At 39.0% G+C, this 14,249-nt stretch overlaps 3 protein-coding genes across 5 annotated transcripts; 2 read left to right on the forward strand and 1 right to left on the reverse strand.

The window, feature by feature from the left end:
- The first annotated feature begins 377 nt into the window (after positions 1–377).
- Ublcp1 (Ubiquitin-like domain-containing C-terminal domain phosphatase 1) lies at positions 378–2,214 on the forward strand. The gene is made up of 3 exons (XM_014364573.2): positions 378–482; positions 597–753; positions 1,024–2,214. Exons 2-3 carry the CDS (start codon positions 600–602, stop codon positions 1,866–1,868), a joined length of 999 nt encoding a protein of 332 aa, XP_014220059.1. The 5' UTR covers positions 378–482; positions 597–599; the 3' UTR covers positions 1,869–2,214.
- A 131-nt stretch (positions 2,215–2,345) lies between these two features.
- Positions 2,346–3,597, reverse strand: LOC106647976 (transcriptional adapter 1). The gene is made up of 2 exons (XM_089590309.1): positions 3,208–3,597; positions 2,346–3,162 (listed from the first exon to the last, which is right to left on the reverse strand). The coding sequence occupies exons 1-2, from the start codon at positions 3,506–3,508 to the stop codon at positions 2,480–2,482; spliced, it is 984 nt and encodes a 327-aa protein (XP_089446435.1). The 5' UTR covers positions 3,509–3,597; the 3' UTR covers positions 2,346–2,479.
- A 190-nt stretch (positions 3,598–3,787) lies between these two features.
- On the forward strand, positions 3,788–13,741 carry sp3 (phosphatidylinositide phosphatase spermathreecae). Of its 3 annotated transcripts, none has more exons than XM_089590258.1 (13): positions 3,788–4,151; positions 7,882–8,513; positions 8,597–8,924; positions 9,010–9,202; positions 9,286–9,613; positions 9,694–9,764; positions 9,988–10,212; positions 10,581–10,802; positions 10,900–11,213; positions 11,286–11,498; positions 11,571–11,992; positions 12,060–12,275; positions 12,353–13,741. In XM_089590258.1, exons 1-13 carry the CDS (start codon positions 4,055–4,057, stop codon positions 12,689–12,691), a joined length of 3,600 nt encoding a protein of 1,199 aa, XP_089446384.1. In that variant the 5' UTR covers positions 3,788–4,054; the 3' UTR covers positions 12,692–13,741. The 3 variants fall into 3 exon arrangements, with proteins under 3 accessions (XP_089446384.1, XP_089446385.1, XP_014219978.2); XM_089590259.1 differs by having other exon boundaries at positions 11,571–11,947; XM_014364492.3 differs by lacking the exon at positions 9,988–10,212.
- The last annotated feature ends 508 nt before the right edge of the window (positions 13,742–14,249 follow it).

A 14,249-nucleotide genomic window follows, 5' to 3' on the forward strand; every position in this document is an offset into this window, starting at 1 on the left:
GGCCTGTTTTTCTTGATAACCTCATCATAAATAAAGAATTCCACCATAGTTATTGTATGAAATAGTTACATTTGCTGTGTGCACACAATGCGTCACTTGTCACTTTGATACATAGTAAATACTACGGAAAAATAGCCATAAAGTCACCAATAAGATTATATTCAAAAAATCCTCAAAAAATTGCCATTCACCACATCTGAAAAATGATTTGCCAACGAAAGTAAAAAAAAAAAATACATCATTTCGGCGTTACAGCGCCATCTAACCAACATCAACAACAAGCTCATACTCATACGAAATAAAAAGATAAATACAAGATCAAAAGATAACAGAAATGTATCTTATTTTTACGTAGCGGACAAGATACATCCCGGGCATCTCTGGGAGAGAAAATATATAATATAACCCCATCAAGGCATTAATTATTTTATCCCCCTTCTGATCAAGACTGGACGATTGAGGACTTTTGAAGACGATACCCCGTATTTATACACAACATTTATTTTAGTGTTTCGTACGCCCTACAGAGTATACACGCGCGTCGCGCACTCAAAGAGCAAATACTAATATACTAGATCTCAACTCCAAACTTACAGACAATGGAGAATAAAATCACTGTCAAGTGGAGCGGCGAGGAGTACCCGATCACTGACATCGAGGAAAATGATACTGTCCTCTCCCTCAAGAACAAAATACACAAACTCACCGGAGTTAGGCCCGAGAGGCAGAAACTTCTCAATCTCAAATTTAAAGGTTAAGATTTGTTTACTAAACTAATTTCTTTTTTTTTTTTTTTTTTTTTTTTCGTGATTAATTCTCTTATTATTACTTTATGCAAATTTTGTTGATTTTACACTTTTTTTTAATTATTCTGTATACACATCGTATAGAGTGAGATAATGGTGCTTGGATCAACTTATTTACATATTTTGTTCACTTGATTAGTTTTCATGACACATTACCTAAACTCCAGTATGTAATCTAGATAGTTGCATTGAAGTATACTTTTTTGTTATCAATTAGGTAAAGCTGCACAGGACAATGACATTATAAGTCAGTTGGGCTTGAAACAAGGTTTTAAACTCATGATGATGGGCTCACGAGAAGAGGACATAGCTGAGGTAAGTCAGGCTCCAGAAAATATGCCAGAAGTCATAAATGATTTGGATATTGAAGAGGAGGAGGTGGAAATCGAAAAGGCTGAAATCTACCTTGCTAAGATACAAAAGAGAATTGAGACTTACAAGATTGAAGAACTTAGTCCACTCAGAGAGGGAAAAAAACTCTTGGTTTTAGACATTGATTACACCCTCTTTGATCACAGATCTGTTGCAGAATCGGGAATTGAACTGATGAGACCGTACTTACACGAGTTCCTCACAAGTGCTTACAAAAACTATGATATTGTTATCTGGTCTGCCACCAGCATGAAGTGGATTAATGAGAAAATGAGACTATTAGGAGTAACTAATAATCCAAACTATAAAATTGCTTTTCATGTAGACTCTCTTGCTATGATTTCCGTTCACACCCCTAAGTATGGTGTCGTGGATGTAAAGCCACTTGGTGTTATATGGGGAAAGTACAAGCAGTTTTCTGCTAAAAACACAATTATGTTTGACGACATCAGGAGAAATTTCATCATGAACCCACAGTCAGGTCTTAGAATTAAGGCCTTCAAACAAGCACACTTGAATAGAAATACTGACAGAGAACTTCTTAAGTTGTCCAAGTATTTAGAGGCGATCGCTGAATTAGATGATTTTCAAGTCCTAAATCACAGAAAATGGGAAGAGTACAGGTCAATGCATAAAAAATGCAAAAAAAGCAAACGAACTGAAAGGACTGACCCTCCAAGTCAAACATAAATCTGGCTGTGAAAGCAATAAGGTTTTTTTTTAATTTTTAAGCATTAGTCATAAGGCATAAACCAACAAGTATATGTGATTGTAATAATTTCACGTTTCAATTTTCATGTGTTGATTTTGAAATGCATGTAACAACTTTTGGTAGAAAATATTTATGTGATATTCATTGGAATTGTTTTCTTTTTTTTCTTTTTCAACACCGACACAAAAAACTAATAGAGTCCTTCAACAATTTCTAGATTTATAATATTTAGTTTTAACAACTTTTTTAAACATCCAGCAAGAGTATGTCGATAATACGATGAAAAAAACAAATATATTGTAAATACCTATTGCTTCTACTGTATACAACTACATTTTTTCAAGTAACGAAAATATAAAGTATATTTAATATAAAACTTTGTTTTTATTATACTTCTCCAATTTACTAGTCAAGAAAACGAGGTTTCAAAGACGGTAACCTTATAAATTGTAAATAAATACATCAACTACTGTTGATTTAAAAATAGATAACAATTTATTCAAAAAAATAAAACTACCAATAAAAACTAACACAATTTTACACAGTATATTCATGTACACCACACAAAAATTCATAACAAGTAACATGATCAAGTTAAAAGTTTTTGTGCCTCGACTTCCTCTGCTGTAGGATGAGTATTAAATGTAAATAATCTTTCGCAATTAGTGGCATAAATCATGTGATTTTTCACGAGATTCTTGTGCATCCTCAGAGTCTTCTGCAAATCGACGATTCCAAGGGGCGGCAGCGGTGGTTCTAGCCTCTGTTCTGCGCAGCCCAAGGCAAAAGCCGTTGCTTGCTCCGCTTCCTCTATGCTCATCTTCATTTTTGGCATTTGGCCCACAGGATCTACCACCATAGTTGGATTGGCGAACTTGGCCTCTTGATGCAAAACAGAAGTGTTTCTCTTCCACGAGCTAGGCACGGGCTCACCTATATTGTAGATGAACGAGCCATCCCTCACCTGGAATCCTTTGCGCCTAGTCATCATTGCCGTGAGAATGTTTTTGAGAAAGATGTGCGTTGCAGCAATGATTATGTGAGCTGTACTGTCCTCGGCACCATCCATATTGTTCTCCCAGGCTGCGAGCATCAATCTGGCTAGAACAAAGGTGCGATCTGGCAAGATCAGCTCCTGAGCGCTCGATCTGTTTGCACCTACGGGCTCGTCACCAACGGGGGAGGACACTTGACTAAGTACCTCAGCGTAAACGTCTGCAGGCTCGAAATTAGCGTTGTCGGACTTGTACTTCCTCTTAAGGGATACACATCCTCCAGTTTTGCTCAATAGACTACCGCTGTTGTTGTTGCCATTACTGTTGCTGTTACTGTTGTTCATGTTACTGTTGCTGCCGTTGCTTACTTTGTGGGCCATCCTCGTTGGAGGAGCAGAGATAACAAGACCACGCACTTTATTAAACAAACAAAGTAAAAACTCGTTGTGAAGATGCACCTGATCCTCGGTCATCATCGACCGGGCCTCGGCATCGAACTCCTCCTTTGTTGACTTCATTTGGAACCATAACCTCATTTTATCAAAATAGGTCTTGGATTTGTCCCCCAGTGACACCATTAGGGCCTTCCTCGCGACGTTGAGGTCCTTTATCGTTGTCATCATGACAACTAGTTACCGGAACCTTTGCTTCTAAACGACGCTCACACGTGTCTTGCTTTCAACCTCCTACACGACAACGGTAACGGTGCACTTCTTCTGCCAGAGTGGGATTATTTGTTTATATGTAAACTATATAGCTCTTTTTTCTGCTCTAAGGTAAGGTTAGCTGCACTCACACACGCTGCTCACGCACTTGAAAGCTTTACCCTAGAGGTGATAGGGGGCAGTAAAATCGCTTTGTCAAATGTTCTATATGCATTTGTCAGGTGAAAGTGAGCTGAGCAGAAGCATTTCGGAGTTCAGAGTCCAGAGATCGAAGGGATGAGTTGTTTAGTTTGGAATTGGAGTACAAAGTGATAACGCGTTTGTTGTGTTCCTGGATTGCCCATTCTGCAGTGTCCTGTATACTTATTGGGATCATCCAAAACATTACACGTATATAGTAAAGGGAGGCAGTAGTATTCCGCAGTTATTTGTTGCCGTTGGGTGCAGGGTTGTGTCATTGATGAGCAAACTGGAGGCGTCGGTGGAGTCATCAAGGGCGACGAGATGGAGCTCTTCCGCAGCGACACGCACTTTATCCTCGTGAAGGAGGGACACAGCCTCTGGTGGGACAAACAGACTGGCGAGTTTGCGGCCAAATCGGGTAAAGTATTACATACACAGCACATAATATATAAGTATTATGACGTGCTTTGTTGTCACCATACGAATCTCCGTCTCCTCCCAATGATTATCGTCACGTCATCATCAGCTGTCAAACATACATTACCATGTCTTTGCTCTTTTGTTGTTTTGATTGTCAGTGATGATTATTATCTTTAATCTTTTACTTTTATGAAAGTTGAGAGACAGGCACAAGATCCTGTATACATGCAGGGAGCAAAAAAAATTTATAGTCATGATTAAATATAGTGAGAAGGCAGGATGTTTATATGCCAATGATTCGTTGTAGCACTTGACACTCGTGTTCATACGCGATAAGAATAATGGCTAATTGTGAATGATGATTGCGTGGGTGTCTGTGGAGTTGCGACAATAGCTGTTTGGTTTCGATTTTCGCTGTCACACGCTTGTTGCTGGAGTCAACAGACTGCTATTGCATTACGAGTTATACTTGATTCGCGATTGTTGATGCTGGTGGAGAAAGAAGGGGAAGAATTCGCCTGCCTTTACTTTTCATTGACTTATTTTTTTTTTTCCCCACCAGTTTTTATTGAACCGTTGTTAATACCTATTTTTGTGCTTGCTTGTAACCATTTGACATAATTGACTTTATCTCTTCATTTAGGAAAGAGATGAGTATTTCACGAAATGGACAAAACGATTTTTTCCTTTTTTTTAACAACTGCATTATTTTAATAGAAGAAATGAAATTTTTTATTTTGTCCAATGTAAAAAAGCATTATTATTTCTTTATGTGATTATGTATAATAATAATAATGACGAATGTGTTTATTTATAATGAATAGCAGCGAGAATAGTGTTTTTTTTCTTTTTTAATAATATAAATTACGGACCTTCTCCGCAAAATTTAGCTTTTTCAATTCCTACATAATTCTTTATTTGGGAATTTTGTGTTTGCCTTGAAAAGTAATAATACATGTTAGAATCAAGATTAAAATTATCTTCACATCCGTAAAATTTTCTCGCGTTTATCAGTAAATTTTAATCAAAGCGACAAGATATCATTGATAGACGCAACCTAATAGATTATACACATTTATTTTCCAGAAGATACCTTACAAGGGCTTAATATAGAAATAACATGTGCTGTGACCTTAAACGTCGACATAGCGCGAGATGAACTCTGTGTATTACTGCCAACCTTTTTTAATATGTAAAATTTCTTTTTTCAAAGTCGAAGAAGGCGTATTGGAAAAAAAAAAAAATTAATATAAAAACCCCTTCTCTCTCTCGTGTTATAAATATCTGACCTAATGAAAAATTCAAAGTTACCCACACACTAACGATATTTTTATGAAAAAATAAAAGTAGGTCTTTCACCCCCCTCCGTGTCATATCACATACGCACACACGATTATTTCTATTATACTTACGTTCCCCGACGAATAAACTTCGATTTTCCCTAACCGCCGATTCACGCAACGCGCGTGCACTAACGGCGGTAATAATAAGTAAGTAACCAAGCCAATGAATAATTTACACCGCGTTGTTTTTGGGACAGGCAATTCGGAGCGGAAATAAAGCCCATTGCCCTTACGGTTGTTTTTCCCTCGCACCCAAACCCCTCGGGCGAACTTGTCGTTATTCACGTGTATATATATATATATGGGCCAGCGAAAGTTCTCGAGGAGCCCGGGATTTAGCGCGCGCCTGAAAAATTGAGCAACGCGCGATTAGGCCCGCGTATCGAAATCGGTATTGAAAAAAAAAAAAAAAACCTGTGATATGATAGCGAGACTAGTGGGACGATATACTCGCTTCGACGCTGCCCCTTTCAAGTTATTGCACGTCTATTCTTGGATCTCGCAATTTTTTCTCTTTACAGCGCATCCATCGCGTCACTGCGTCCGAGGAATTGAGAGAAAGAAATCGAAAAGCTTATAAATATATACGCGGACACGCGAGTTTGATTGATTTTTTGTATTAGAGTGGAAAAAGAAAAGGTCGATCCTTTGGGGATGATGTGTTTTCCCCTGCGAGAGTTGGTTTTTTTCTCGATCGAGGGATCACAATTGGGTCAATCGATAATCCATACACCGCCAAGCACATTTGTTGGGTGAGAAAAGAGTTTTGTGGACACCGGCAGTGGGATCTATTTTTTTTTTTTTTTTTTTTTACGCGTCGTGTGTTTATTAATGATAGACCGAGTTTTGGCTTTTTAATTGGGATACCGATCGATGAGCTCGAACGGTTTGAGAGCTATACATGTAAATACAGGATCATTCATTTTAATCGACTTTTTTTTTTTTACAAACGGATAATTATAATCCAAGCTATAGTGCGAAACTTTCTTTTCGTGTTTAAAGTCATCATTTCGATGAACCGCAGTGTGCACGCGTTCTTTCGTGCGACTTGCCGCATAATGCTGTTGTTGTACTTGTCGCGATAAAGGAAATTTCTTTGCCACGAGAATTTTATAATTTGGCTTCGAAGAATTTTATTTGGGATGGAAAAAATATATATATAAATTTTGGTTTTTTCCTATTTTCCATCGATCGATTTATCCTTGGGTTGGAAAGAATAGGGGAAAAAAAACTCAAATTGTGCGCGTATTTGTGAGGGGCCATTTTCTACGAGTTTCAAATTCATCAGAATCCGAGACAGAGTGCATGGCTCATGAATAAAGAACGAACATGCAGATTCGCGCGTTATAGCGCTGAATAACTTTCTTCTATCTTGAATATGGGTAATACTCCTACAGGTACCTCATTCCCCTCCCACAATCGCTATACATGTATGCGAGTAAAAGAATGCGAAAGACGTTTTGTATACATAAATGACAGAGTGTGCCGCAAAAGCACCGAAATTCCATTAAGCCGCAACGTTTTCAAATCTAGATAGCGTCATCGCAGTATGTAAGTATACTTGCACGACGATTGTGTATACATAATGCAGACATTTCCTAAATAAATTCAGTTCAAGGAGCCAAAGAAGAAGCGAAGCACTGTTAGGTGGAATTATAAGTATACGACTTGTGTATGGATTATTATTGTCTATAGACACGAAGAACTGCGTTATTATCTATACATACGGTTTATGCATTTTTTTAAATTTAATTTTTAATATAAAGCTTAATCTATGCTCTCAAAGTTACGTTTTTGCGTTAAAAGCACGCCAACGATTCTCGCTGCTGGTGCACAACTGTACATCTATAACAACTTGTTTTTGGCCTTGTAATGGGGAGAAAATAATATCTTGTTCGAAGCTTGTTGTTTTAGGATCAACGAATTTTTCTATTTTGCGTTTGAGTCCAATAAAGACTGCATTGAAAATATTGTTAAAACATTTTTTATTAAAAGTTGTAAAAAAAAAAAAAAAAAAAAAAATTAATACCCACGATTTTTGTATTCACTTTATTTTGACTTTGATTCTAGCAACTAGGTTTTTGGATTGCTCCGAAAAAAATATACAATGATGTATGATTATTTAAAAACTCGACGGAATACAATTGACAAACAGGATTGAAAAAATATCATGATCAACGATTAACGATTTAATATTTAACGTATAATAATTAGTTATCGCAATGGTGATTAACGATAAAAATTTCAATCGTTGATCGAGCGATAGAAAAAAAATTGCTGTATACTTGCACCGATTAATATTACGGAGATAGAGTGTAATAAAAAAATCAGAAAAACAAAAAAGTTAGTAACGACGCACACATTGACCAATACTGTATTTTCCAGACTGGGAATGGGCGAGTGCGGTGGAGCTCGAGTGTTTGGGCCTGTTCCACGGGCTGATCGGTAAGATCGAGCAGTCCCAGGTGCTGGAGACCCGGCTGATGCTCATCAAGGAAACGTCACCGGCCGGCGAGCTCCAGGGCGGCCACGTGGTCCACAAGATCAAGTCCGTCGCTTTCCTGCACCTCGGCTCGGAGAACTTCGACATCGGGCTGCAGCCGTGCCCCAAGCACCAGCACGCCCCCATCAAGAAGAAACCCAGCTCCGGGGTCGGGCTCTTCGACGCCCAAAAGGCCGGTTTTGCCAAGACCTGGGGCACCATCAAGAGCGCCACCAACACCATCAAGAACACGACCCAGCAGGCGGCCGCGTTGGCCACGTCCCAGGTCAAGTCGAGCGTCACCAAGAGAACGGGCGTCAAGGACAGGGAGAGGTTCGAGAGGAGGATCATCGACGAACTGCACAAGGTCTTCACCGAGACGGACTCGTTTTTCTTCTGCCGGACGAGGGACATCACCAACAGCCTCCAGAGGCTCTGCGCCAAGGAAAGCGACCAACACCTTCCCAACTGGCAGACGGTCGACGACCGCTTCTTCTGGAACAAGTTTATGCTCCAGGACATCATCAACTTGAACGTAAGACGATTCAGCCTCCCTCACCTTTATTTGTTACGTGGATAATAATGTTAATACATTGTCTTGAAAACAAAATAAAACAGACGCAAGAGGCGAATTGTTGGATCCTTCCGATAATCCAGGGCTACGTGCAGATCGAAAAGTGCCAGGTGGAGGTGGGCTTCGATGGCCAGCCGTTGCACGAGATCTTTAACCTGGCCATCATATCGAGGAGGAGTCGATTCCGCGCTGGTACGAGGTACAAGAGACGAGGTGTGGACGAGAACGGCAAGTGCGCCAATTACGTCGAGACGGAACAGCTCGTCTGGTACCACGACCACCAGGTGTCCTTTGTCCAGGTGAGGGGCAGCGTGCCGGTGTACTGGTCGCAGCCGGGATACAAGTACAAGCCACCGCCTCGGATAGATCGAGGTGAAATGATACTTTTTTTTTATATATACAATTTATCGCAACGCAATCGTTTTGATTATTTGATGATGATGATGATCGACTGCAGACGAGGCTGAGACGCAAGTTGCCTTTGAGAAGCATTTTACGGAAGAGCTGAGTACTTACGGGCCCGTGTGCGTCGTCAATCTAGTCGAACAGAGCGGCAAGGAAAGCATCATTTGGGAGGCTTACTGCAACCACGTTCTCAACTACGACAACCCGGACATCACCTACACGACCTTTGATTTTCACGAATACTGGTACATAACATGCATATATATTATACATACAATTGCTAAAAATTTCTCACTTGTTGGTGATTGTCAATCAATATTTCTTGCAGTCGGGGTATGCACTTTGAAAACGTTTCGATCCTGGTGTCATCGTTGGCCCCCATAATCGCAGAAATGGGTTACTGCTGGCATGACCGGCAGGGCCCGATTTGTATGCAAAAAGGTGTGTTTCGGGTCAATTGCATAGACTGCCTCGATCGAACCAACGTCGTCCAAACGGCTCTGGGCAAGGCGATTATGGAAATCCAGTTCTCGAAGCTCGGTCTCATACCACCCGACGGTACGCTGCCTGTCAACATTAGGCAAACTTTTCAATCGCTGTGGGCCAATAATGGTGACATTATTAGCAAACAGTACGCTGGTACCAATGCATTAAAGGTTGGTTTGTTTTTTTCATTATTATTGATGGGGGAAAAGAAAAGAAGAAAACTGTGTATTTTATCGATTGATTATTACAGGGAGATTACACGAGGACGGGAGAGAGAAAATTTACGGGACTGATGAAGGACGGCATGAATTCGGCAAACAGGTGAGTTGATGGACTTTGTTAGTCGTCATTGTATGCATCTACATACGTTGCTTTTACAACAGACAACTACGACCATGCAGTCACGGCTAATTTAACATACGCACATAGATATTTCGATTCAAACACATTGTTTTATTTCAATTGCACGCGACATAATTAATTATAGATGAGGGGGAAAAAAGCACAATAAAATAGCTCGTAACAGTTTTGTGTGTATCTCTAGATACATTCAGCAGCACTTTATGGACGACATTCGTCAGGCGACGATTGATGTCCTGCTCGGTTATAAGATCGACCTCGAGCAACTGAACGACGATTGGTCGCATTACATAAACGTTATCGATAACTGCTGCCTCGAGCTCATACCCGCGAAACCTCCGAACATACAGCTACAACTTGCAACACACCCCGAATATCTTTACGCCAATATCATGTATGATTTAGCAAGGTTCGTCATTCGTATGCCGACTTTTTTTTTCTTCTTTTTTTTTCATTTCTGTATCTTGGCTTACTTATACCTACTACTATACATAGGCTGTTGCTTTTAGTTGTACAATTGACGAATTAGTTGAATAGTTTGACTTTTTTTATTATCTCCTCTTGTATAATCGACTGACAGTTAACAACATAATGCTTACCGAAAACAGTAGGCATGGCTTTGGCACGCAATGTGAATGTGTATAAAACGTAACAAGTACGATAGAATGGAAACTTGATTCCAACTAATCTATAATCTTATTGTTCAAGTAATATTTTTACCTTATTGCTGTAGTGAAAATGTAAGATCAATAAATTTGCTAATGTATTACTCGGCAGGTATTATCTGAATCGATTCAAGGACGTTTACCGACAAGCCTCAATCGACATGATGTTGGGTAATGCCGTGAGCGAGGAAGAATTCCAAGAAAGAACGGACGAGGAAGACAATGCAGCTACGGCAATTCACGTCAAATTGTTGATAGAAGATTGCAAAAAATTATTGATTCCCGATCCTGAAACTATTCTCAACAGTTGGGGACTGATTGACGCAGATCCTGTGTAAGTCATTGAACAGCTCCATAAAAAAAATTTCAGTGCCATTGATGTGATATCTTGAAATTGTTTTCATCCTTGTCATACCGATGTGTTTTTGCAGTACGGGTGATCCCACGGAAACAGAAATGGACAGTATTTTAATTTTAACGCGCGACAGTTATTACATTGCCGATTACGATGAGCAAATCGACAAGGTGACGAATTACCAAAAAGTATTACTGACCGATATTGTTTTTATCGAGTTGGGCCAGCCAGAAAATACGGTATCCTGGTTCAAAAACAAGAACCACTACTGCATTAGGATAAATTACAGGGTAGGCCACGAGGTCGGCTACTTCCACATGTTTCGCAGTACAAATTTGCGCTTCTTCAACAATATGGCGATAGTCATTAAAACCGAAGAGGAAACCATAGGTAAATCATTACGTTTTACAAAATTAAATGTCGCTTCGAGCTTACTCAAAGCATTGAACTTTTTTTGCTTAGAATCTTTAAAAGCTATATCCGAGGCCATGTGCGTAGCTATGGAGATCGCAGGCTTGGCAAAAGTACCTGTGGCCATGAACGTAATGCTTGACAAGCGGAAGAGCAAGGTAGTCAATGTCAACAAGGGCCACACTGGTCTTTTGGATATCACGTCATTCCCTTCGTTGACAAGAAACGTCTCTGAAACGCAACTTAATGCTCTGAAAAGTGTAGGTACGTATCGCAATGCTTAAATTATTAGTAAAGATTGAAAAACAAGTAAAAAATTTCAAACTTATTCTTTAGGCACGAAAGCTTTGAGCAACATGTCGGAGCAGTTCAGCAAACTCAACAAGTTCAGCCACAGTCTCGCCACAAAAAAATCCATGGATTTTGCTAAGAACATCGGCAAGAAGTCTGAAGTCGTAGACGGTATAAAGCCATCATTTACACTGGGCAAAAGTGAATTAGCCAAGGAGATGTATGACAAAAACAGCAGTGACGACGACAGCAGCTCCAATGAGGAGGAAAAAATCGAGATGATCCCCATTCATACGGATAGACCAATGGACTTCCAGCAAGATGCGAATACGGTGGAAGGATACACGCCGACGATCGGAATCATTATGGGTGTCCAGAATAGTGGAGTTGACGAGGTTGGAAAAGAGTTGAACGCTCAGTCGGCTGCCGGTAATAGCAATCTGGCGATTAATGGATTGACTGATGAGGTAACTAACTTTGATGATTTGTTAGAATAATAAGAAAAATATTTCTTGAGAGACCTTTTTCCTACAGGATTCCTCGAATCGTAAATTAAATGGCACGGATTCGTCTTCACAGAGAAATCTCGCATCGACGCCTGAAATTACGGTTCAGGGTGTCGGAGAAGCATTTAGTAGTGTATTTAGTGAGAAAATGGTACCACCATCCTCTTTGAATCTGTCAAGAAATATCAGCCACTCTTCTGGCGAAGTTGATAGTCATGTACCTGGTGCTAGAGATCCTTCTGGGGTATGAAAGAAGCATACATTAAAACTCACCGGGTATTACAAATTCCGTATTTATAAATTTTATTTTTTTTTTTTTAGAGTCATACTCTGCAAACCGGAGGCAACAAACGATCGTCTTCCGAGCAAGACCTCACGCTGTCCATTAGCACGTCACAAAGTGAATCAGCCCTCAAATCCATGAAATCCAATATGGCAGGCACCACATCCCCCGTTGCCGCTACCGCCAAAGAAATCCTCTCGCCCTTCTCCAAGATTGCCAAAGGCGTGCAGAATCTCGGTGCCAATCTCGATCCTCGAAAGCACAAATCCACAAGCGCAGGAGGTATGACTCGCAATCTCTCTGATCATCATCTCGAAGAACGTCAAAAGTTGCAGGATCGATGGAACAAATGCAAGTCGAGGTTGATAGCACTGTAAAGTTTTGCTTTGTCTCTTTCAACTGGATGGATATTTTTCTTTCCATTTGCTTTATCTCTTTTTTGCTATGTAGCAACGTGATATGTTTGAGGATTTTGATAAGTAATGCAAGAAAGATGCATGAATGTTATCTTTTCGAGTCTCTTAACGTGGTTTATACAAGTAGAGCTTAGATAAATGATGAGTTTTCTAACGGAATGAGAAAATTGAAAAGATTTTTGAACTTTTACAATCGAATAATCCTCTGAATTCTGACTCTTTTTTTTTCAAGCAATCGTTCTATACCTCTAATTGAAATAATTTATTTGATATCAAATAAGGATCGTTTGTTAAAAGAATAATGTAACAACACTGGTTTTTAGAGTTTTCAAGTATAAATCTTTAGAAAAAAATGATCTATACGAAGCTTGAGTCTTGGAAAAATGCAGTCTCGGCCCGAGTCTCTAATTATGATGATATGGTATACTTCGAACCTGAGGTACCTTATCTCACTAAACCAAAAGCTTTCTTTATAGCTCGGGAAATCGTTAAAATTCCTCTAGTTGAAAACCTATTAATAATTGACTGAGCCAGCAAATGGCATATTGTGCCATTTTATCTACACCTGATGTTCACCCACAATCGGGCTTTTTTCTCTTGGAAAACATTTTCATGTACATCAGTCTTTTAAGCTTATGTCGAGACCGTTAAATTGTGTTTAGATAAATGACTGTAGTGATTGTGGAGTTTATCAAAATATTTTAATGAAGCTTAGAATTAATACTCAACCTATCATTGCTTATTATTTAATTAATTAATTTACTGCAAACAATATACATGAGGACAGTTATTGCCGCACACAATGCAGATGTTTTCTTGAGAATTTATAACTACATGAGGTATTTTATGTGTAATTATACGAGTCGAGATCTTTCTTATTAAAGTCAATATTATAATTACATGAAAGTAAAAGTTTGTTTTGTATCAAGGTACATCAACTTTTATCGTATTTGCGGAGCTTCAATTCGATTTGAGTATAGTATCAAGTTGCTGATTTGAAAAATAAATGATTTTTTGACGAATTTTATCGCTTCAACACATAAACCCAAACAATGCACTTGTCTTAAATCACTGCTTATTTCGATATTGGCTGTTTTTTTTTTTTTTTTCCCCCGAGAAAAACAATCAAGTTAAAAGCGAGAAAACATGTATTACAATAACCACTTTATACTGCATATTGCGATTGTATTATTTGTTACGCAAAAATATCGTGCGAGAATCGCTAATATTGTTGATGTTAGAAATTTCTGACATGCAATTTGTCTGTAGCCATAACACTTAGAAGAAAAGATAGAGGTTGATCAAGTTATTTTGTAAACCAAGTTTGAAAAAGTATTTTATGTTTAAAAGTTCAATGTAAATAGCTGATAAATTATTTTCATCGATGCTATGAAAAGCTTTCATATTCAGATTAATTTTGCTTTGCCTGTTGTCGAAGGAAAGCGTTTCGAGTGTACAGTAGATGAAGAATATAGCGACAGAAGCTGGTAGTCAATTATGTAAATAAAAAAATAACTAA

The sequence above is a fragment of the Copidosoma floridanum genome, unplaced genomic scaffold (assembly GCF_036245765.1).
Source record: "Copidosoma floridanum isolate Cflo_tuat_1 unplaced genomic scaffold, Cflo_Japanese_pri ptg000012l, whole genome shotgun sequence".
In the NCBI taxonomy this organism is placed as follows: domain Eukaryota; kingdom Metazoa; phylum Arthropoda; class Insecta; order Hymenoptera; family Encyrtidae; genus Copidosoma; species Copidosoma floridanum.